At 48.6% G+C, this 25,000-nt stretch overlaps 1 protein-coding gene across 2 annotated transcripts in view; it reads left to right on the top strand.

Annotated features, from left to right (window-relative positions):
* LOC139561366 (uncharacterized) overlaps positions 1-25,000 on the top strand; it is a 46,807-nt gene that overhangs the window by 12,806 nt on the left and 9,001 nt on the right. Inside the window, exons 1-6 of one of the 2 annotated variants that reach the window (XM_071378398.1) lie at positions 2,681-2,881; positions 4,167-5,965; positions 6,082-6,451; positions 6,994-7,151; positions 7,390-7,493; positions 7,741-7,801. In XM_071378398.1, the coding sequence (XP_071234499.1) occupies positions 4,198-5,965; positions 6,082-6,451; positions 6,994-7,151; positions 7,390-7,493; positions 7,741-7,801 (2,461 nt within the window). In that variant the 5' untranslated portion in view covers positions 2,681-2,881; positions 4,167-4,197. Of the gene's footprint in view, positions 1-2,680; positions 2,882-4,166; positions 5,966-6,081; positions 6,452-6,993; positions 7,152-7,389; positions 7,494-7,740; positions 7,802-25,000 lie in introns of those variants that run through there. The other variant, XM_071378397.1, reaches the window with a different exon arrangement.

A 25,000-nucleotide genomic window follows, 5' to 3' on the forward strand; every position in this document is an offset into this window, starting at 1 on the left:
ACACACATATATACAGCTCTGTGACCCCTGCCCACAGACACACACACACATATATACAGCTCTGTGACCCCTGCCCACAGACAATGAAAAGATAGAGGAGAGTGAGAGATAAAGAGATAATGGTTAGAGGTGACGATAGAGGAGTGTGAGAGATAGGAGAGATAATGGTTAGAGGAGAGTGTGAGAAAGATAATGGTTAGAGGTGACGATAGAGGAGAGTGAGAGAGAGAAGAGATAATGGTTAGAGGAAACGATAGAGGAGTGTGTGAGATAAAGAGATAATGGTTAGAGGAAAATATAGAGAGTGTGAGAGATAGGAGAGATAATGGTTAGAGGTGACGATAGAGGAGTGTGTGAGATAAAGAGATAATAGTTCGAGGAAAAGAGAGGAGAGTGAGAGAGAGAAGAGATAATGGTTAGAGGTGACGATAGAGGAGTGTGTGAGATAAAGAGATAATGGTTAGAGGAAAAGAGAGGAGAGTGAGAGAGAGAAGAGATAATGGTTAGAGGTGACGATAGAGGAGTGTGTGAGATAAAGAGATAATGGTTAGAGGAAAAGAGAGGAGAGTGAGAGAGAGAAGAGATAATGGTTAGAGGAAACGATAGAGGAGAGTGAGAGAGAGAAGAGATAATGGTTAGAGGAAACGATAGAGGAGAGTGAGAGAGAGAAGAGATAATGGTTAGAGGAAACGATAGAGGAGAGTGAGAGAGAGAAGAGATAATGGTTAGAGGAAACGATAGAGGAGAGTGAGAGAGAAGAGATAATGGTTAGAGGAAACGATAGAGGAGAGTGAGAGATAAAGAGATAATGGTTAGAGGTAACGATAGAGGAGAGTGAGAGAGAGAAGAGATAATGGTTAGAGGAAACGATAGAGGAGTGTGTGAGATAAAGAGATAATGGTTAGAGGAAAATATAGAAAGTGTGAGAGATAGGAGAGATAATGGTTAGAGGAAACGATAGAGGAGTGTGAGAGAGAGAAGAGATAATGGTTAGAGGAAACGATAGAGGAGTGTGTGAGATAAAGAGATAATGGTTAGAGGAAAATATAGAGAGTGTGAGAGATAGGAGAGATAATGGTTAGAGGAAAAGAGAGGAGAGTGTGAGAGAAAGATAATGGTTAGAGGTGACGATAGAGGAGAGTGTGAGAAAGATAATGGTTAGAGGTAACGATAGAGGAGAGTGAGAGAGAGAAGAGATAATGGTTAGAGGAAACGATAGAGGAGTGTGTGAGATAAAGAGATAATGGTTAGAGGAAAATATAGAGAGTGTGAGAGATAGGAGAGATAATGGTTAGAGGAAAAGAGAGGAGAGTGTGAGAGAAAGATAATGGTTAGAGGTGACGATAGAGGAGAGTGTGAGAAAGATAATGGTTAGAGGTAACGATAGAGGAGAGTGAGAGAGAGAAGAGATAATGGTTAGAGGAAAAGGTAGAGGAGAGTGTGAGAGATAGGAGAGATAATGGTTAGAGGAAAAGCTAGTGTGATAGATAGGAGAGATAATGGTTAGAGGAAAATATAGAGGAGAGTGTGAGAGATAGGAGAGATAATGGTTAGAGGAGAGTGTGAGAGAAAGATAATTGTTAGAGGTGAAGATAGAGGAGAGTGTGAGAAAGATAATGGTTAGAGGTAACGATAGAGGAGAGTGAGAGATAAGAGACAATGGTTAGAGATAATGATAGAGTGAGAGAAGAGATAATGGTTTGAGGTGAAGATAGAGGAGAGATAAGAGATAATGGTCAGAGGAAAAGATAGAGGAGAGTGTGAGAGAGAAGAGATAATGGTTAGAGATAAAGCTGGAGGAGAGTGAGAGAGAAGAGATAATGGTTAGAGATAAAGCTGGAGGAGTGTGAGAGAGAAGAGATAATGGTTAGAGGTGAAGATAGAGGAGAGTGTGAGAGAGAAGAGATAATGGTTAGAGGTGAAGATAGAGGAGAGTGTGAGAGATAAAGATAGAGGAGAGTGTGAGAGAAAGAATAAGGAAGAGAGAGAGAGGAGGGAGATCCGTAACTGTTTCCTGAGGATGTGGTTTTCACCGGGGGAGAAGGGGAGGGGTGAGGAGGGGTGAGGAGGGAGGGGAGGGCTTGTTACCAGAGTTAACTTTTTATCACCGACACCTGTGTCTGTGTGTGTGTGTGTGTGTGTGTGTGTGTGTGTGTGTGTGTGTGTGTGTGTGTGTGTGTGTGTGTGTGTGTGTGTGTGTGTGTAATAGAGAAAGAAATAAAAAAGTGTGTGTGCACGTGTTTGAGATATTTTGAGACATAGTTTTTTTTTATCGGACAAACAAAGATATAAACTTATAAAGACTTAACGAAAGACAAGAATACAAGGAAGGAACATCAGAGATAATATAGCCAGCATGAAAAGTGAAGAAAGATGCCTAAAACTTAGTAAGAGCGGAATCACCACTCTTTCTTGCTCTCTCTTCCTCCTCTTTCTCTTCCTCCTCTCTCTGTTCTCTCTCTATTCTCTCTATTCTCTCTATTCTCTCTATTCTCTCTGTCTCCTCTTTCTCTTTCTCTTCCTCCTCTCTCGCCCTCTCTCTCTCTGTCTATGAGTCATACTATCTTAACCTAATTACACCAGTAGAGAGAGAGAGAGAGAGACAGAGAGAGAGAGGGAGAGAGAGAGAGAGAGAGAGAGAGAGAGAGAGAGAGAGAGAGAGAGAGAGAGAGGGAGAGAGATAGAGAGGGAGGAAGCTAGAAGCTGTGCATTGTTGCGTAGTTGAATTGAACTGATATAATGGCCCTGTATCTACAGGCCAGTTTCAGTGTGTGATAGTCATATGGGACTATGGTACTAAGTTTTAATGACAGAGTCAAAGTTGGGACTGGGTTTTCTCACTAGCGAAGACTGTGGTTTTTGTATTTTCCTGCTTCTCTAGGTAAGTTTACACATTAGGCCAACAGATCGTTTGCCAGTGGTGGCAAAAGTACTCAATTATCATACTTGAGTAAAAGTAAAGATACCTTTTAATAGAAAATGACTCAAGTAAAAGTCACCCAGTAAATATACTTAAAAGTATCAAAAGTAAATGTAATTGCTAAAATATATTTAAGAACCAAAAGTAAAAGTATTAATTATTTCAATTTCCTTATATTAAGGAAACCAGACGACACAATGTTCATGCGTTTTCATTTACTGCTAGCCATTACTTAAGTATATTTTAGCCATTACATTTACATTTTATACTTAAGTATATTTAAAAACCAAACACTTTTAGACTTTTACTGCACGGTTCTGACTGTCTGACTGGGTGCTGACCTGCCTATACTGATAGATAGACCCAGTGCCCGGTTCTGTCTGGTGGCTGACCTGCCTATACTGATAGATAGACCCAGTGCCCGGTTCTGTCTGGTGGCTGACCTGCCTATACTGATAGATAGACCCAGTGCCCGGTTCTGTCTGGTGACTGACCCTCCTATACTGATAGATAGACCCAGTGCACGGTTCTGTCTGGTGGCTGACCTGCCTATACTGATAGATAGACCCAGTGCCCGGTTCTGTCTGGTGGCTGACCTGCCTATACTGATAGATAGACCCAGTGCCCGGTTCTGTCTGGTGGCTGACCTGCCTATACTGATAGATAGACCCAGTACACGGTTCTGTCTGGGTGCTGACCTGCCTATACTGATAGATAGACCTAGTACACGGTTCTGACTGGTGGCTGACCTGCCTATACTGATAGATAGACCCAGTGCACGGTTCTGACTGGGTGCTGACCTGCCTATACTGATAGATAGACCTAGTACACGGTTCTGACTGGTGGCTGACCTGCCTATACTGATAGATAGACCCAGTGCACGGTTCTGTCTGTCTGGTGGCTGACCTGTCTATACTGATAGATAAGCCTAGTGCACGGTTCTGACTGGTGGCTGACCTGCCTATACTGATAGATAGACCCAGTGCACGGTTCTGTCTGTCTGTCTGTCTGGTGACTGGGTACTTATTCCTCCACTGCTCTTTACCTCCAGCCTCTTCTCCTTCCCTCCAACCCTTCTCACGTCCCCTTGTTTCCGACTGTCTCCTTCCCTCTTTCCCTTTTTCCTAGACTCCTTTCCCCCCTTTTTCCTAGACTCCTCTTCCCCCCTTTTTCCCTAGAGTTTTAAAGAACCATGTCTGCTCCGGGACCTCTTCATCTTTGCCACTAAAGGTCCTTCTATCCACAGAACACACCCAGAGAGACCAGAGACTACCCCAATGGCCGACCCGACGTCCCTCCAACCTCCAACCCCCCGGCCTTACCAGGACCCATACCTCCAGCATCACCTCCACCACCTCCACCCCAGCGTCGGGAGCCCCGGCCTGGGCCACACATCCTGCCACCACCCCTTGGAGCCCCAGACTCCCATGGAGCAATATAGAGGGACTGGAATAGAGGCGGCACCCAGGACCACTCTCCCTGATTCAAGCCTCTATTCTAGCGGGAGCAGCGACAGGTACAAGTGTATGGGTGGTGGAAGAGGTAGTTATGTAGACATTCGTGGACATAGCAGAGGTGATAACTGTAGTGACGTTGATGGTAGAGATGGTTGTTTTGGAGGGCAGAAAGCTAGCTACTGTAATAGGGGGGTTGTGAACGACAGTGTAGGTCAAGGGGAACATTTCGGCAACCATTTTGAAGGTCAGAGCCTTGGCTATGCTAGCCAAAGGGATGACGGCTGTGATGGGGATGACAGCAGCGCCAGCGGTAGTGGTGGTGATATGTACCACAGGATGGATGAGGGCTGTAACAGGGATGACGTCTTTCACAGAACGGATGAAGGCTGTAAGAGCAGTAGGGATGATGTCTTCTACAGTAACAGTAGAGATCCTGGGTGTGAGGAGAAAACGGATGAGGGGTCGAACACTAGGGATGAAGCCTTTCACAGAACGGATGATATCAGGAATGACGTCTTTCCAGGAACGGATAAGGGCTGTAGTAACAGGGATGGCGTGTTCTACAGAACGGATGAGGGCTGTAGTAACAGGGATGGCGTGTTCTACAGAACGGATGAGGGCTGTAGTAACAGGGATGACGTGTTCTACAGTAGAGAGTATGTGTGTGAGGAGAGGGGAGATGGTAGTAGTGGTTATAGAGACACCACTACCGGTAGCCATGACGGTGGCAATAATACAACTGACTATGTCTATCATGGTACTGATAGCTTTGGCTATAGGGTGGATAATACAGGAGAGGAGAATAGTTTGAGAAGAGTTGATGATTTTGGAGGAGACTGTGATGATTTCGGGGGTAGAAGGTCGAACTTGGATCCTCTAGAGGCCCAGTTAAAGCCTGGGTCTTGGGTGAGTCCTACTCCCCCAGATCGTGGTGCTGTGGCTGGGGAGGGAAGGGAGAGGGATGGGGGGTATCCCCAGGACTGGGCCTTTCTATACTCCAATTCCCAGGCAGCAGGTGGTGCTAGTGGTGCTGGTGGTAGGGTGTACCAGCAGAAACTGGACTCCTTCTCCGAGGCGTTCTCCTTCAGACGCAACGTTGGCGGCAGCAGAATTCCGAATGGGAATTCCGGAAGTGGGATTTTCGGATTCGGACTGGGAGGAGGAAGCACGGGACGGATCAAAACAAGTGCTTACGATTCGCACACAGACTCTTCCACTCTTCCTTCACCTCCTCCTCCTTCGCCTCACCCCTTCCCCCTGGTCCTTAGCCCTCCTCCCACACCCCTCCCCCCTCATTCCCTCTCCCCTCCTAAACTCACCCCACCACCCTCTGTCAGGACAGTTGGACTCACCCAGTCCACAGGGGGGGGTTCTGGTGGAACAGTCCAGTTTTACCCCTCCTCTCTCCAGCCACTCCACTCCTCCCACCCCTCGGCCGTCGTGTGGAAGCTCCCGCTCGCTCATTGGCTGCAGCAGTCAGGTGACGTGGGTGTCGTCGAGGGCAACCCCTCAAGCTCCGGCTACGTATACTGCCAGGAGGTGGTGTTTCCTGGGAGACCTGTTCACCAGGACAACGGGAATAATACAGGTATGGTGCTGTGTGGAAGGGTGTTGCCAAACCAATATGTTCTAATTTGTGTCCAGTCTCCTCCTTACCTCCCTCCCATCTATTGTGTTGCTTCGCCCCCTCTATTCTGCTCACAGGTCACTATAGTCTTCAAACTCTGGTAGAATCCTCCTTTACCTCCGCCCCAGCCCTTCACTCCTCCCTCCACCCCTACTCTCTTCCATCCCAGCCCCCCGGTGGACTCTCACAGAATGGAGCAGCACCCCTAGTGGTGTATAGAGGTACTCCCTTCCCTAGTCTGCTCCAGTCTAGTAGAGGAGGAGGAGGAGGAGGAGGAGGACAGAAGGGGGTGGAGCGGTTAGGGAGAGGGCTCCACTACACCCCTCTACCTATGCTGAACCCCAGACGCAGAGGAACGGGGATCCTCTCCTCCCTCATGCCCCCTTCAGTCGGGGAACGAGGGACGGGAGGGATGACTGAAGAGGAGGAGGGATATTCTATACTTCCGTGAGTATGGATGGACAGAGTAATGCATTAGCTGTATTTCTTTTTCTTCTTTCGTTTGTTCTTTCGTTCGTTTGTTTGTTTGTTCTTTCGTTCGTTTGTTTGTTCGTTTGTTCTTTCGTTTGTTCTTTCGTTCGTTTGTTTGTTTGTTCTTTCGTTCGTTTGTTTGTTCGTTTGTTCTTTCGTTTGTTCTTTCGTTCGTTTGTTTGTTTGTTCTTTCGTTCGTTTGTTTGTTTGTTCTTTCGTTCGTTTGTTTGTTCGTTTGTTCTTTCGTTTGTTCTTTCGTTCGTTTGTTTGTTTGTTCTTTCGTTCGTTTGTTTGTTCGTTCGTTTGTTCTTTCGTTTGTTCTTTCGTTTGTTCTTTCGTTCGTTTGTTTGTTTGTTCTTTCGTTCGTTTGTTTGTTCGTTTGTTTGTTCTTTCGTTCGTTCGTTTGTTTGTTCGTTTGTTCTTTCGTTCGTTTGTTCGTTCGTTATTTTGTTTGTTTGTTCATTCATTGATTAATTGATTTGTTTGTTTATTCGTTTATTCATTGAAACATTTTCCAGGTGTATCAACATGGGTCCAGGGTTCCAGGCTGAGCTGCCATGTTGTCTAGAGAGGGAGGAAGAGTCCAGGACATGGCCAGAGGAATCATCATCCAATGAGGAGTTGCTCTGGAAACCATGGGAGGAGCTTGGGAAGAGTTCTGTCATCCAGGACCAAGGTATGAATTTAGGGTAAAATTGGCTTATGAATGATTTATCTATGAAGAATATATGAAGGACGTATTAAGGACTTATGAAGGGTTTATGAAGCTTATGCTGCTGTTAACAGAACCAATGTTTTAACATCTCAGATACAAGTGAATATACGGTAGTTCAGTGATTAAATGGGGTTAGAAATAACTGAGGTTTGGGAGGAAAGAAAGAACACACCTCAACTCCTCTCTCTCTGTCTACCAGTGGCGGCAATGTTGTCTGTGTGTAGTTCTAGCTGTCTACCAGGAGGGGGCAGCAACACAGAGCTGGCCCTACACTGTCTCTACCTCTGTCAAGGCGATACACTGGTGAGGAGGACACACACACACACACACACACACACACACACACACACACACACACACACACACACACACACACACACACACACACACACACACACACACACACACACACACACACACACACACACACACACACACCCTACACGGTCTCTACCATAACACTGGTGAAGAGGGAGAGAGGAAAGAATCATTCGTTTTGTTTCCTCGGTCATTCAGTAATGTCTCTCTACCTCTCATCCCCCTGTCCCAGGCCACACTGGAGAAGTTGCTATTCTCTACTCCATCATCAGCAAGAGACTACCATTATGCTGGTAACCCTTAACCTCTCACCCCTCACCCCTACACTCTGACCTCTCACACATCACCCATAACTTCTGACCTCTGACCTCTCACCCCTAACCTGACCTCTCACCCATAATCAGAATCACCTTTATTCGCCAAACACATTAGCCTGTACAGGAATTTGACTCAGTGAATCGGTGCTGCCACAATAAACAGGATATACAGCCAGACGACTAACAGGATATACAGCCAGACGACTAACAGGATATACAGCCAGACGACAAACAGGATATCCAGCCAGACGATAAACAGGATATACAGCCAGACGATAAACAGGATATACAGCCAGACGATAAACAGGATATACAGCCAGACGATAAACAGGATATCCAGCCAGACGATAAACAGGATATACAGCCAGTGTAACGCTCTAGGTGTCGGGGTGTTTGTGGAATCAGACGCAGGAACAGCAGAGCTTCAATAGGTTGAGTTTAATTCCCAACTCGTACACAAACAATGTCCAAACCGGACTACTGGGTGTCAAATAAACACCTGTCTTCCAACATGAAGACAAAACCAGTACACACACACGAACCACTCCCGAAATCCAAAGAAACAGACGAACAATCCCGCACAAAGAAGCAGACAGGCTGGCTGACTAATAAAGCCACCCTGATTGCTAATTCCCTCAAACCAGGTGATAACCATAAACACATAAGGAGGGGGAGGAAAAAGAGTCAGTAGCAGCTAGTAGGCCGGTGACGACGACCGCCGAGCGCCACCCGAACGGGAAGGAGAGCCTGCCTCGGTTGAAGTCGTGACAGTACCCCCCCTCTGACGCGCGGCTCCCGCAGCGCGCCGACACCGGCCTCGAGGTCGACCCGGAGGACGAGGCGCAGGGCGCTCCGGATGTAGGCGATGGAAATCCTTTACCATAGATGGATCCAACATGTCCTCCACCGGTACCCAGCACCTCTCCTCCGGACCGTACCCCTCCCAGTCCACGAGGTACTGTAGGCCCCTCGCCCGGCGTCTCGAGTCCAGAATGGCCCGTATCGTGTACGCCGGGGACCCCTCGATGTCCTGAGGGGGAGGAGGGACCTCCGGTACCTCACCGTCCTGCAGGGGACCAGCTACCACCGGCCTGAGGAGAGACACATGAAACGAGGGGTTAATACGATAATAGGAAGGGAGTTTTAATCGATAACACACCTCGTTTATTCTCCTCAGGACTTTGAATGGCCCTACACACTGCGGCCTCAGCTTCCGGCAGGGCAAGCGGAGGGGTAGGTTTCGGGTCGAGAGCCAGACCCTTTCCCCCGGTACAAACACGGGGGCCTCACTGCGGTGGCGGTCAGCGCTCCTCTTCTGCCTTCCAGTAGCTTGTTGAAGGGACTCCCGGACGGCCCTCCAGGTCTCCTTGGAGCGCTGTACCCACTCCTCCACCGCAGGAGCCTCGGTCTGGCTCGGATGCCATGGTGCCAGGACCGGCTGGTACCCCAACACACACTGAAAGGGGGACACATTAGTAGAGGAGTGGCGTAGTGAGTTCTGGGCCATCTCAGCCCAGGGAATGTATCTCGCCCACTCCCCTGGCCGGTCCTGACAATACGACCGCAGAAACCTACCCACCTCCTGGTTCACTCTCTCCACCTGCCCATTACTCTCGGGGTGATACCCGGAAGTCAGGCTGACCGTGACCCCCAGACGCTCCATGAACGCCCTCCACACTCGGGACGTGAACTGGGGGCCCCGATCAGAAACAATATCCTCCGGCACCCCGTAGTGCCGGAAGACGTGAGTGAATAAGGCCTCCGCAGTCTGTAGGGCAGTAGGGATACCGGGCAACGGGAGGAGACGGCAGGACTTAGAAAACCGATCCACAATTACCAGAACCGTAGTGTTTCCCTGAGAGGGAGGCAGATCGGTCAGGAAGTCTACAGACAGATGAGACCATGGCCGTTGTGGAACGGGGAGGGGTTGCAACTTCCCTCGAGGAAGGTGCCTAGGAGCCTTACTCTGAGCGCATACCGAACAGGAGGAGACATAAACCCTAACGTCTCGAGCTAAGGTAGGCCACCAATACCTCCCCCGAAGGCTCCCCACTGTCCTTGTCACCCCAGGGTGACCCGAGGAGGGTAGGACATGAGCCCACCGAATAAGGCGGTCCCGAACACCAAGCGGTACGTACTTACGGCCCGCCGGACACTGAGGAGGCGCGGGTTCCGCCCGTAGCGCCCGCTCGATGTCCGAGTCCACCTCCCATACCACTGGCGCGATCAGCCTCGAGGCGGGGATGATGGGAGTGGGTTCAGTGGTCCTCTCCTCCGTGTCGTAAAGACGGGACAGTGCGTCTGCCTTTACGTTTTTTGAACCGGGTCTATAAGACAACGTGTACCTAAACCGGGTGAAAAACATGGCCCACCTTGCCTGACGTGGGTTCAGTCTCCTAGCTGCCCGAATATACTCCAGATTCTGGTGGTCGGTCCAGATGAGAAAAGGGTGCTTAGCCCCCTCAAGCCAGTGTCTCCACACCTTCAGAGCCCTGACCACCGCTAACAACTCCCGATCCCCCACATCATAGTTACGCTCCGCTGCACTGAGCTTACTAGAGAAGAAAGCGCAGGGGCGGAGTTTTGGTGGCGCACCCGAGCGCTGTGATAGCACGGCACCCACCCCAGCCTCGGAAGCGTCCACCTCCACTATGAATGCTAAAGAGGGATCCGGATGCGCCAACACGGGAGCCTCCGTGAACAGAACCTTCAACCTGTTGAAAGCTCCGTCCGCCGGCGCTGACCACCGCAACCTCACCGGACCCCCCCTCAGCAGTGAGGTAATGGGAGCCGCTACCTGGCCAAAACCCCGGATAAATCTCCGGTAGTAGTTGGCAAAACCCAAAAACCGCTGCACCTCTTTTACCGTGGTCGGAGTCGGCCAATTACGCACGGCCTTTATGCGGTCACTCTCCACCACCACCCCCGAGGTGGAAATGCGATAACCCAGGAAGGAGACGGCTTGTTTGGAAAACACACACTTCTCAGCCTTGACGTATAAGTCATGCTCCAGCAGTCTGCCAAGCACTTTGCGCACTAGAGATACATGCGCGGCGTGAGTAGTTGAGTAGATCAGAATGTCATCGATATACACAACTACCCCCTGCCCGTGCAGGTCCCTGAGAATGTCGTCTACAAAGGATTGGAACACGGCTGGAGCATTCTTTAACCCATACGGCATGACGCAGTACTCATAGTGGCCCGATGTGGTACTAAATGCGGTTTTCCACTCGTCTCCCTCCCGAATACGCACCAGGCTGTACGCGCTCCTGAGGTCCAGTTTTGTAAAGAACTGCGCTCCGTGAAATGATTCCACCGCCGAAGCGATGAGAGGTAGTGGGTAACTAAACCCCACCGTGATGGCATTTAGACCTCTATAATCAATACACGGACGCAAACCTCCCTCCTTTTTCTTCACAAAAAAGAAACTCGAGGAGACGGGTGAGATGGAGGGCCGAATGTACCCCTGTCCCAGAGATTCCGTGACATATGTCTCCATAGCCAACGTCTCCTCTTGGGACAAAGGGTACACGTGACTCTTAGGAAGCGCAGCGTTAACCTGGAGATCTATCGCACAATCCCTACCCGGTCGATGTGGTGGTAATTTCGTCGGTTTCTTTTTACAGAAAGCGATTGCCAAATTGGCATACTCGGGGGGAATGCGCACCGTGGAACCCTGGTCTGGACTCTCCACCGACGTGGCACCAATGGAAACTCCCAGACACCTTCCAGAACACTCCTCTGACCACCCCTGGAGAACCCCCTGTCTCCACGAAATATTGGGATTGTGCCGGGCCAGCCAGGGAATACCCAGCACCACTGGAAACGCAGGCGAATCGATAATGTATAGACTGATACGTTCCCTATGATTCCCCTGCGTCACCATGTCCAGGGGAACTGTGGCCTCCCTGACCACCCCTGACCCTAATGGCCGGCTATCTAGGGAGTGCACGGGAAAGGGAGAATCTATCGGCACAAGCGGAACGCCCAACTCTCGGGCGAGTCCGCGATCCATAAAGTTCCCAGCTGCACCTGAATCGACTAGTGCCCTATGCTGAGAAGAGGGGAAAAAATCAAGGAAAAAAATTGAGACAAACATGTGACCGACAGGAGGTTCTGAGTGAGTTTGGTGCTGACTCACCTGGGGTGATCGAGAAGCGTCCCGCCTGACATCTCGACTCCCAGACAGACCCCCCCAGCACTGATCGGCCGTGTGTCCTCTCCGACCACAGTTGGTGCAGGGGAGGCCTCGTCCTCCGATACCCCTAGGCGCGGCCCCTCCCAACTCCATCGGGATGGGAGCCGGGGCGCTGGGTGGTGGAACGCACAGGACCTTCTCCGAACGCCCGCGGGCAGCCAGCAGATTGTCCAGTCGGATGGACATGTCGATGAGCCCATCCAACGACAGAGCGATGTCCCGACACGCTAGCTCCCTACGGACGTCCTCCCGGAGACTACACCGGTAGTGGTCAATAAGGGCCCTGTCGTTCCACCCTGATCCCGCGGCCAAGGTCCGGAACTCCAGCGCGAAATCCTGTGCGCTCCTCCTCTCCTGCCTTAGATGAAATAGTCTCTCACCCGCCGCTCGGCCGTCTGTGGGGTGGTCGAACACGGCACGAAAACGACGGGTAAACTCCGGGTAGTGCTCCTTCACGGAGTCCGGGCCATTCCAGACTGCGTTGGCCCACTCCAGAGCACGACCCGTTAGGCAGGAGACGAGGACACTCACCCTCTCCGCTCCCGAGGGAGTGGGGCGAACAGTGGCCAGGTATAGCTCCAGTTGGAGTAAAAACCCCTGACAACCTGCCGCTGTTCCATCATAATCCCTCGGGAGCGTAAGACGGAGCGCGCTGGAGCCGGGGGATGGAGAATCCTGGGGAGGGGGAGCCGAAGGTGGAGAGAGGAGCCCACTCCTCTCCCATCGCTCCATTCTCTCCATCATTTGATCCATGGCGGATCCGATCCGATGGAGGACGGTGGTGTGGTGGAGAACCCGTTCCTCCATCGATGGGAGAGGGTTAGCTGCTGCTCCTGCTGACTCCATGATTGGTGCGGGATTCTGTAACGCTCTAGGTGTCGGGGTGTTTGTGGAATCAGACGCAGGAACAGCAGAGCTTCAATAGGTTGAGTTTAATTCCCAACTCGTACACAAACAATGTCCAAACCGGACTACTGGGTGTCAAATAAACACCTGTCTTCCAACATGAAGACAAAACCAGTACACACACACGAACCACTCCCGAAATCCAAAGAAACAGACGAACAATCCCGCACAAAGAAGCAGACAGGCTGGCTGACTAATAAAGCCACCCTGATTGCTAATTCCCTCAAACCAGGTGATAACCATAAACACATAAGGAGGGGGAGGAAAAAGAGTCAGTAGCAGCTAGTAGGCCGGTGACGACGACCGCCGAGCGCCACCCGAACGGGAAGGAGAGCCTGCCTCGGTTGAAGTCGTGACAGCCAGACGATAAACAGGATATACAGCCAGACGATAAACAGGATATCCAGCCAGACGATAAACAGGATATACAGCCAGACGATAAACAGGATATACAGCCAGACGATAAACAGGATATACAGCCAGACGATAAACAGGATATCCAGCCAGACGATAAACAGGATATACAGCCAGACGATAAACAGGATATACAGCCAGACGATAAACAGGATATCCAGCCAGACGATAAACAGGATATACAGCCAGACGATAAACAGGATATACAGCCAGACGATAAACAGGATATCCAGCCAGACGATAAACAGGATATACAGCCAGACGATAAACAGGATATACAGCCAGACGATAAACAGGATATACAGCCAGACCATAAACAGGATATACAGACCATAAACAGGATATACAGACCATAAACAGGATATACAGCCAGACGATAAACAGGATATACAGACCATAAACAGGATATACAGACAGACGATAAAAAGGATATACAGACAACATATGTTGAAGCAGAGTTTACACAAATCCACGTGCGGTTATGCACACCATGTACACTGTAAGCTAAGAACTACAGGCTACACTATAAACACAAAGCAACATTATAAATTATGTATGTAAATAATAGGATGATGTGCGGTGGGGAAAATGTGTAAATGAATAGAGTCATATGAGGATTTGCATAGAGTGCAAAGAGCAATGGGACGTTTCTAGTGCAGGGTGTCTAGTCCATGAATGAGAAGATCATTGTGGACCAGGTGGCCGGTTGTTGAGGGCGACGGTACAGGGGAAGAAGCTGTTCCGGTGGCCGGTTGTTGAGGGCGACGGTACAGGGGAAGAAGCTGTTCAGGTGGCCGGTTGTTGAGGGCGACGGTACAGGGGAAGAAGCTGTTCCGGTGGCCGGTTGTTGAGGGCGACGGTACAGGGGAAGAAGCTGTTCAGGTGGCCGGTTGTTGAGGGCGACGGTACAGGGGAAGAAGCTGTTCAGGTGGCCGGTTGTTGAGGGTGACGGTACAGGGGAAGAAGCTGTTCAGGTGGCCGGTTGTTGAGGGCGACGGTACAGGGGAAGAAGCTGTTCAGGTTGCCGGTTGTTGAGGGCGACGGTACAGGGGAAGAAGCTGTTCAGGTGGCCGGTTGTTGAGGGCGACGGTACAGGGGAAGAAGCTGTTCAGGTGGCCGGTTGTTGAGGGCGACGGTACAGGGAAAGAAGCTGTTCAGGTGGCCGGTTGTTGAGGGCGACGGTACAGGGAAAGAAGCTGTTCTGGTGGCCGGTTGTTGAGGGCGACGGTACAGGGGAAGAAGCTGTTCTGGTGGCCGGTTGTTGAGGGCGACGGTACAGGGAAAGAAGCTGTTCTGGAGGTTTTGGTCTTTCCTGCACGCTTCCTTGCCCTGGAGTCATTCAGGACCTGAATGGAGGGCAGGTGGCAGCTGTTGACCCTGTCAGCAGACAGGACAATCCATTGCTGTTTGCCCTTGGAGTGGGCAGACACATTCCTAAACCAGACAGTGATCGAGGATGTGAGGATGGACTCCATGTGGTTGTGTAGACCTGAATCAGAGAGTTTGTATTTTTTTAAGCTGACACAAGAAGTACATCTGCTGGTGTCTGCTGCGATGTTGTCTTCCCACTAGAGGCTGTGATGTTGTCCTCCCGCTAGGGGCTGCGGCGTTGTCCTCCCGCTAGAGGCTGCGCCGTTGTCCTCCCGCTAGAGGCTGCGCCGTTGTCCTCCCTCTAGGGGCTGCGCCGTTGTCCTCCCGCTAGGGGCTGCGCCGTTGTCCTCCCGCTAGGGGCTGCGCCGTTGTCCTCCCGCTAGAGGCTGCGCCGTTGTCCTCCCGCTAGGGGCTGCGCCGTTGTCCTCCCGCTAGGGGCTGCGCCGTTTTCCTCCCGCTAGGGGCTGCGCCGTTGTCCTCCCGCTAGAGGCTGCGCCGTTGTCCTCCCGCTAGAGGCTGCGCCGTTGTCCTCCCGCTAGGGGCCGCGCCGTTGTCCTCCCGCTAGGGGCTGCGCCGTTGTCCTCCCGCTAGGGGCTGCGCCGTTGTCCTCCCGCTAGAGGCTGCGCCGTTGTCCTCCCGCTAGGGGCTGCGCCGTTGTCCTCCCGCTAGGGGCTGCGCCGTTGTCCTCCCGCTAGGGGCTGCGCCGTTGTCCTCCCGCTAGAGGCTGCGCCGTTGTCCTCCCGCTAGAGGCTGCGCCGTTGTCCTCCCGCTAGAGGCTGCGCCGTTGTCCTCCCGCTAGAGGCTGCGCCGTTGTCCTCCCGCTAGGGGCTGCGCCGTTGTTCTTGCACTGGAGGGTGTGGGAGATGATGGTCCCCAGGAATTTGAACATCTCAGCCGTTGAGTTCAAGGAGGTCGATCACCATCTCCACAGTTTGAGAGTGTTCAGCTCCATCCAGTCAAACCTCTCTGCGGTACATGGACTCATCACCGTTCTAGATAAGGTCGACCAGGGTGGTGTCGTCTTGCAAACATGAGTAGCTTGACAGACTGAATGTGCAGTCATTGGTGTAGAGTGAGTAGGAGAAAGTGGCGAGCACGCAACCCTACGTCACTCCTGTCACTGCATGAATAATAAAATCCAATCAAATGAAAAGCAGAGTTTCTATGTGAAATCGGATCTGCTATATTCCTGTGAAATTTGAGGTGCAAGGTCGTGGGCGGGACCTTCACAATGCAAGTGTGCGGGAATCGTGTAGACTTCTGCGCATCCCGACCACTTGTGTGATACGGGAATTTCTGGGGTAATAAATTCCCAATTATGCATTCATATGGCATAATAGGCATAATTATGGCGGCAGTTAGCTTAGCGGTTGGAGCATTGGGCCAGTAAATGAAAGGTCGCTAGCTCGAATCTCAGAGCCGGCAAAGTGGAAAAATCTGTCCGTTGATTAAGGCAGCCTTTCCACACCTCTGATTCAGAGGGGTTGAGTTAAATGTGGGAAACACATTTCGGTTGAATGCATTTAGTTGTGCAATTGGCTAGGTATTCCCTTTCTCTAATATGTTACTGGAAATTTTCCGCACCGTGGACGTCATGTAAAGTTTCAACTGCCAGAGGTGCGTGCATCTCTACCTCATGTCTTGGAAGAGAAGCCAACTCTGTCTCCTTATTCACCCTGTTTTCAGGTTTGTAACATTTATAAGCACGGTTTGGTTTTCAAAATCTAGAGATAAGATGTTTATCTAAACTGTGATGAGTTTGCTGGTAATTTTGATGTATATTTTAAGTGTTTTGCCCGAGTGAAAAACATGTGCGGTTTTTCTCATTCATATGAGTGTAGCTAAGCTAACTAACTTTGTATGTAAGTTAATGAGCACAAGATGGCATCTCAGATTATTTTTTATTTCTGTTATAAATGTTTGTACATATGAACAACACTATATGACCAACACTAATGATATTTCATTTGTATCTAACAGTTGCATGCTAATTGCTATCCGCTAACATTAGCTAGCTCAGCGCTAGGTAGCCTACCATTTCTCCCTGCTAGTTAGCTACTCTTAGCTTATGTTGTTGTTGGCTAGCTGTTCATGGGTTTTTGTTACATTTAATACACAGGCCCCTACGATCATTTGTTTGTACTGTTGTACATGCTTTTGTTCATATAATGCATGGGTGTATATTGAGTGGTTTTGCACACCATCATCCTTAGTGATAAACTAGCGAACAGCTAACTAACTGGTTTTAGCGAACAGCTAACTAACTGGTTTTAGCGAACAGCTAACTAACTGGTTTTAGCGAACAGCGAACTAACCCAGTTCAAACCCTGATGCATCATACTTGGGCTCCCGAGTGGCGCAGTGGTCTAAGGCACTGCGTCAAAGTGCGATAGGCGTCATTACAGACCCTGGTTCGATTCCAGGCTGTGTCACAACCGGCCGTGATTGGGAGTCCCATAGGGCAGCGCACAATTGGCCCAGCGTCGTCCGGGTTATGGTAAATAAGAATTTGTTCTTAATTAACTGACTTGCCTAGTTAAATAAAAAGGTTAAATAAAATTAAAATAATTAAGCTATACATACACACCTAGTAAGACATATATGTTTTTGCTAGTAGATTCTTCTAGAAATTGTTGAATTGAGTTCTACCATTTACACAAAATGTAACACTTTTTTTTTGCATTTTCTCTGACACACAGATTTAACTCCCGGCACAATGTGTCTGTGCGATGTCAAAGAGCAAGAACATGTCACCGGATGTTAATGTGGTTTACACTTTTCTCTATTCATTCAAACGCCGAAAGAAAAAGAGTGATACTCTCAAAAGTAAACTTGGTGCTCATTTTACTTACGAGGCTCTACACTTGGTAATGTACCTTGTGCTTGTATCCGTTGCAGGTGTCACGATCGTCTGAATGAATGGACCAAGGCGCAGTGTACTTAGAGTTCCACATGTTTAATAAATATGAAACTCACCACAAAACAGTACAGAAGAAAACGAAACGTGACGTTCTGGGCTGCTCACAGGCAGCTACACAAAAACAAGATCCCACAAACAACAGTTGGAAAAAAGGCTGCCTAAATATGATCCCCAATCAGAGACAACGATAGACAGCTGCCTCTGATTGGGAACCATACCAGGCCAACAAAGAAATAGAAAACATAGATTGCCCCCCCTAGTCACACCCTGACCTAACCAAATAGAGAATTAAAAGGATCTCTAAGGTCAGGGCGTGACAGCAGGTTTTGCGCCACTTATTACCAGTCTGTGAGGCAGACGTATCTCTCAGGTTTACTGAGAATATAGGGGACACAATCTTTGTGAACCATGCAAAGAAGGGTCGCCAGAGGAGAAAGCGGGCAAGCCTTTTTTGTAAAAGCAGTTTCTGTGTAACACTAGGGTTTATTTCTCCAGTATTACGGCTGGTCCTTGGAATACAACGGTCATACGCGGCCCTGTTTCATGTTTCAACTTCTATTTAAATCTAGAAGAGTAGAATGAAAACAGGAGTTGAAATTCCACCCACCTGGTCTACAGTGGCTGCTATAGGCCCTGTAGTTCCATTAATCACCTGGTCTAGAGTGGCTGTTATAGGCCCATTAATCACCTGGTCTAGAGGGGCTGCTATAGCCCTGTAGTTCCATTAATCACCTGGTCTAGAGTGACTGCTATAGCCCTGTAGTTCCATTAATCACCTGGTCTAGAGGGGCTGCTATAGGCCCTGTAGTTCCATTAATCACCTGGTCTAGAGTGGCTGCTATAGCCCTGTAGTTCCATTAATCACCTGGTCTAGAGTGGCTGATATAGCCCTGTAGTTCCATTAATCACCTGGTCTAGAGTGGCTGCTATAGCCCTGTAGTTCCATTAATCACCTGGTCTAGAGTGACTGCTATAGCCCTGTAGTTCCATTAATCACCTGGTCTAGAGGGGCTGCTATAGGCCCTGTAGTTCCATTAATCACCTGGTCTAGAGTGGCTGCTATAGCCCTGTAGTTCCATTAATCACCTGGTCTAGAGTGGCTGTTATAGGCCTGTAGTTCCATTAATCACCTGGTCTAGAGTGACTGCTATAGCCCTGTAGTTCCATTAATCACCTGGTCAAGAGTGGCTACTATAGGCCCTGTAGTTCCATTAATCACCTGGTCTAGAGTGACTGCTATAGGCCATGTAGTTCCATTAATCACCTGGTCTAGAGTGGCTGCTATAGGCCCTGTAGTTCCACTAATCACCTGGTCTAGAGTGGCTGCTATAGGCCCTGTAGTTCCATTAATCACCTGGTCTAGAGTGGCTGCTATAGGCCCTGTAGTTCCATTAATCACCTGGTCTAGAGTGGCTGCTATAGGCCCTGTAGTTCCATTAATCACCTGGTCTAGAGTGGCTGCTATAGGCCCTGTAGTTCCATTAATCACCTGGTCTAGAGTGGCTGCTATAGGCCCTGTAGTTCCATTAATCACCTGGTCTAGAGTGGCTGCTATAGGCCCTGTAGTTCCATTAATCACCTGGTCTAGAGGTGCTGCTATTGGCCCTGTAGTTCCATTAATCACCTGGTCTAGAGGTGCTGCTATAGGCCCTGTAGTTCCATTAATCACCTGGTCTAGAGGTGCTGCTATTGGCCCTGTAGTTCCATTAATCACCTGGTCTAGAGTGGCTGCTATAGCCCTGTAGTTCCATTAATCACCTGGTCTAGAGTGGCTGCTATAACCCTGTAGTTACATTAATCACCTGGTCTAGAGGTGCTGCTATAGGCCCTGTAGTTCCATTAATCACCTGGTCTAGAGTGGCTGCTATAGGCCCTGTAGTTCCATTAATCACCTGGTCTAGAGTGGCTGCTATAGGCCCTGTAGTTCCATTAATCACCTGGTCTAGAGTGGCTGCTATAGGCCCTGTAGTTCCATTAATCACCTGGTCTAGAGTGGCTGCTATATGCCCTGTAGTTCCATTAATCACCTGGTCTAGAGTGGCTGCTATAGGCCCTGTAGTTCCATTAATCACCTGGTCTAGAGTGGCTGCTATAGGCCCTGTAGTTCCATTAATCACCTGGTCTAGAGTGGCTGATATAGCCCTGTAGTTCCATTAATCACCTGGTCTAGAGTGACTGCTATATGCCCTGTAGTTCCATTAATCACCTGGTCTAGAGTGGCTGCTATAGTCCCTGTAGTTCCATTAATCACCTGGTCTAGAGTGGCTGCTATAGCCCTGTAGTTCCATTAATCACCTGGTCTAGAGTGACTGCTATAGCCCTGTAGTTCCATTAATCACCTGGTTTAGAGTGGCTGCTATAGCCCTGTAGTTCCATTAATCACCTGGTCTAGAGTGGCTGCTATAGGCCCTGTAGTTCCGCTAATCACCTGGTTTAGAGTGGCTGCTATAGCCCTGTAGTTCCATTAATCACCTGGTCTAGAGTGGCTACTATAGGCCCTGTAGTTCCATTAATCACCTGGTCTAGAGTGGCTGTTATAGGCCTGTAGTTCCATTAATCACCTGGTCTAGAGTGACTGCTATAGCCCTGTAGTTCTATTAATCACCTGGTCTAGAGTGGCTACTATAGGCCCTGTAGTTCCATTAATCACCTGGTCTAGAGTGGCTACTATAGGCCCTGTAGTTCCATTAATCACCTGGTCTAGAGTGGCTGCTATAGGCCCTGTAGTTCCATTAATCACCTGGTCTAGAGTGACTGCTATAGGCCCTGTAGTTCCATTAATCACCTGGTCTAGAGTGGCTGCTATATGCCCTGTAGTTCCACTAATCACCTGGTCTAGAGTGGCTGCTATAGCCCTGTAGTTCCATTAATCACCTGGTCTAGAGTGGCTGCTATAGGCCCTGTAGTTCCATTAATCACCTGGTCTAGAGGTGCTGCTATTGGCCCTGTAGTTCCATTAATCACCTGGTCTAGAGTGGCTGCTATAGGCCCTGTAGTTCCATTAATTACCTGGTCTAGAGTGGCTGCTATAGGCCCTGTAGTTCCATTAATCACCTGGTCTAGAGTGGCTGCTATAGGCCCTGTAGTTCCATTAATCACCTGGTCTAGAGGGGCTGCTATAGGCCCTGTAGTTCCATTAATCACCTGGTCTAGAGTGGCTGATATAGCCCTGTAGTTCCATTAATCACCTGGTCTAGAGTGACTGCTATAGGCCCTGTAGTTCCATTAATCACCTGGTCTAGAGTGGCTGCTATAGGCCCTGTAGTTCCATTAATCACCTGGTCTAGAGTGGCTGCTATAGCCCTGTAGTTCCATTAATCACCTGGTCTAGAGTGACTGCTATAGCCCTGTAGTTCCATTAATCACCTGGTTTAGAGTGGCTGCTATAGGCCCTGTAGTTCCATTAATCACCTGGTCTAGAGTGGCTGCTATAGGCCCTGTAGTTCCGCTAATCACCTGGTTTAGAGTGGCTGCTATAGCCCTGTAGTTCCATTAATCACCTGGTCTAGAGTGGCTGCTATAGGCCCTGTAGTTCCATTAATCACCTGGTCTAGAGTGGCTGCTATAGGCCCTGTAGTTCCATTAATCACCTGGTCTAGAGTGGCTGCTATAGGCCCTGTAGTTCCATTAATCACCTGGTCTAGAGTGGCTGTTATAGGCCTGTAGTTCCATTAATCACCTGGTCTAGAGTGACTGCTATAGCCCTGTAGTTCTATTAATCACCTGGTCTAGAGTGGCTACTATAGGCCCTGTAGTTCCATGAATCACCTGGTCTAGAGTGACTACTATAGGCCCTGTAGTTCCATTAATCACCTGGTCTAGAGTGACTGCTATAGGCCCTGTAGTTCCATTAATCACCTGGTCTAGAGTGGCTGCTATAGGCCCTGTAGTTCCACTAATCACCTGGTCTAGAGTGGCTGCTATAGCCCTGTAGTTCCATTAATCACCTGGTCTAGAGTGGCTGCTATAGGCCCTGTAGTTCCATTAATCACCTGGTCTAGAGGTGCTGCTATTGGCCCTGTAGTTCCATTAATCACCTGGTCTAGAGTGGCTGCTATAGGCGCTGTAGTTCCATTAATCACCTGGTCTAGAGTGGCTGCTATAGGCCCTGTAGTTCCATTAATCACCTGGTCTAGAGGTGCTGCTATTGGCCCTGTAGTTCCATTATTCACCTGGTCTAGAGGTGCTGCTATTGGCCCTGTAGTTCCATTAATCACCTGGTCTAGAGTGGCTGCTATAGCCCTGTAGTTCCACTAATCACCTGGTCTAGAGTGGCTGCTATAACCCTGTAGTTCCATTAATCACCTGGTCTAGAGGTGCTGCTATAGGCCCTGTAGTTCCATTAATCACCTGGTCTAGAGTGGCTGCTATAGGCCCTGTAGTTCCATTAATCACCTGGTCTAGAGTGGCTGCTATAGGCCCTGTAGTTCCATTAATCACCTGGTCTAGAGTGGCTGCTATAGGCCCTGTAGTTCCATTAATCACCTGGTCTAGAGTGGCTGCTATAGGCCCTGTAGTTCCATTAATCACCTGGTCTAGAGTGGCTGCTATAGGCCCTGTAGTTCCATTAATCACCTGGTCTAGAGTGGCTGATATAGCCCTGTAGTTCCATTAATCACCTGGTCTAGAGTGACTGCTATAGGCCCTGTAGTTCCATTAATCACCTGGTCTATAGTGGCTGCTATAGGCCCTGTAGTTCCATTAATCACCTGGTCTAGAGTGGCTGCTATAGCCCTGTAGTTCCATTAATCACCTGGTCTAGAGTGACTGCTATAGCCCTGTAGTTCCATTAATCACCTGGTTTAGAGTGGCTAATATAGCCCTGTAGTTCCATTAATCACCTGGTCTAGAGTGGCTGCTATAGGCCCTGTAGTTCCGCTAATCACCTGGTTTAGAGTGGCTGCTATAGCCCTGTAGTTCCATTAATCACCTGGTCTAGAGTGGCTGCTATAGGCCCTGTAGTTCCATTAATCACCTGGTCTAGAGTGGCTGTTATAGGCCTGTAGTTCCATTAATCACCTGGTCTAGAGTGACTGCTATAGCCCTGTAGTTCTATTAATCACCTGGTCTAGAGTGGCTACTATAGGCCCTGTAGTTCCATTAATCACCTGGTCTAGAGTGACTGCTATAGGCCCTGTAGTTCCATTAATCACCTGGTCTAGAGTGGCTGCTATAGCCCTGTAGTTCCATTAGTCACCTGGTCTAGAGTGGCTGCTATAGGCCCTGTAGTTCCATTAATCACCTGGTCTAGAGGTGCTGCTATTGGCCCTGTAGTTCCATTAATCACCTGGTCTAGAGTGGCTGCTATAGGCCCTGTAGTTCCATTAATCACCTGGTCTAGAGTGGCTGCTATAGGCCCTGTAGTTCCATCAATCGCAGATTGCTGTACTTTTTTGGAACACTAATTGCCTCTGTATCAGAACTGCATTGACTGTTTTCCTGAAAATAACAGTAACCATACATTGTGTTTCCTGCTCTAGTCCACATGGCTGTAGCTCTTTGCACTGACAGTATCACGTGCGGAACTTGTAGTTTATCTCGTTTGATTATAATGACCTTTGGGTAGGTGTTTGTGGGTGATACATCGAGAGCATGGAGCCAAAGGCATGTTGAATCTCTTTCAACCAGGTGGATGGAATTCAACTAGTGTTGTCACAATAGTACAATAAAACCAATAATTTCAGTCGTTTTACAAGATACCAAAACGTGTTTGAGGGAACAACAATCAAGGTAAGTGATAAGGTTGGAACTCCCCTTTACTATCTCTCTATCTGGGTTTTAGTGGGTTTGGTGGGGTGAAGTTAAGATTTTATATTAATTAAATGTCCATTCAGGTATTCTGATTCCAAATTCTATGGTGACATGTACAGTATATGAATATGCATGATTTGATGCATTTGTTTACTGTGTGCTATTGGTTCTAGAATCTAGATAGGTGTGTTCTATTGGTTCTAGAATCTAGACAGGTGTGTTCTATTGGTTCTAGAATCTGGATAGGTGTGTTCTATTGGTTCTAGAATCTAGACAGGTGTGTTCTATTGGTGCTAGAATCTAGATAGGTGTGTTCTATTGGTTCTAGAATCTGGATAGGTGTGTTCTATTGGTTCTAGAATCTAGACAGGTGTGTTCTATTGGTTCTAGAATCTAGATAGGTGTGTTCTATTGGTTCTAGAATCTAGACAGGTGTGTTCTATTGGTTCTAGAATCTGGATAGGTGTGTTCTATTGGTTCTAGAATCTAGACAGGTGTGTTCTATTGGTTCTAGAATCTAGATAGGTGTGTTCTATTGGTTCTAGAATCTAGATAGGTGTGTTCTATTGGTTCTAGAATCTAGACAGGTGTGTTCTATTGGTTCTAGAATCTGGATAGGTGTGTTCTATTGGTTCTAGAATCTAGACAGGCGTGTTCTATTGGTTCTAGAATCTAGACAGGTGTGTTTTATTGGTTCTAGAATCTAGATAGGTGTGTTCTATTGGTTCTAGAATCTAGATAGGTGTGTTCTATTGGTTCTAGAATCTAGATAGGTGTGTTCTATTGGTTCTAGAATCTAGACAGGTGTGTTCTATTGGTTCTAGAATCTAGACAGGTGTGTTCTATTGGTTCTAGAATCTAGACAGGTGTGTTTTATTGGTTCTAGAATCTAGATAGGTGTGTTCTATTGGTTCTAGAATCTAGATAGATGTGTTCTATTGGTTCTAGAATCTAGATAGGTGTGTTCTATTGGTTCTAGAATCTAGACAGGTGTGTTCTATTGGTTCTAGAATCTAGACAGGTGTGTTTTATTGGTTCTAGAATCTAGATAGGTGTGTTCTATTGGTTCTAGAATCTGGATAAGTGTGTTCTATTGGTTCCAGAATCTAGACAGGTGTGTTTTATTGGTTCTAGAAACTAGATAGATGTGTTCTATTGGTTCTAGAATCTAGATAGGTGTGTTCTATTGGTTCTAGAATCTAGACAGGTGTGTTCTATTGGTTCTAGATGCACGGGGGAGAGTGCTTGCAGAGGGTGAGAGAGACGTTTGGAGAGGAGTTAATGTGGACCTGATGAGCAATGAGGAGGATGGTCTGCAAAACGGCAAACCAGCGTGGTTCGTCAAGCCCCCCTACTTCCGGAGGGAGGTGCTCCCTGCCCTTAGTCAAGAACCACAGAACCGCTTGGAGAGGGATCAGAGCTACTTGGCGAGTCACACCACATGGACCATGTCTGTGGAGTTTTCATGAAGACAACCTATATCCCACGGACCCCTCAAACCTCAACTGTATGGCGCCCCGAATGGAGGCTGGCCCGGGACCAAGCTGGAGGACTCCTGTCAGTACTGTGCTTGATTCTTTAGTTGCTCTTTAGATTCTGAATACGCCTGTTCATA

The sequence above is a fragment of the Salvelinus alpinus genome, chromosome 31 (genome assembly GCF_045679555.1).
Source record: "Salvelinus alpinus chromosome 31, SLU_Salpinus.1, whole genome shotgun sequence".
Taxonomy (NCBI): Eukaryota; Metazoa; Chordata; class Actinopteri; order Salmoniformes; family Salmonidae; genus Salvelinus; species Salvelinus alpinus.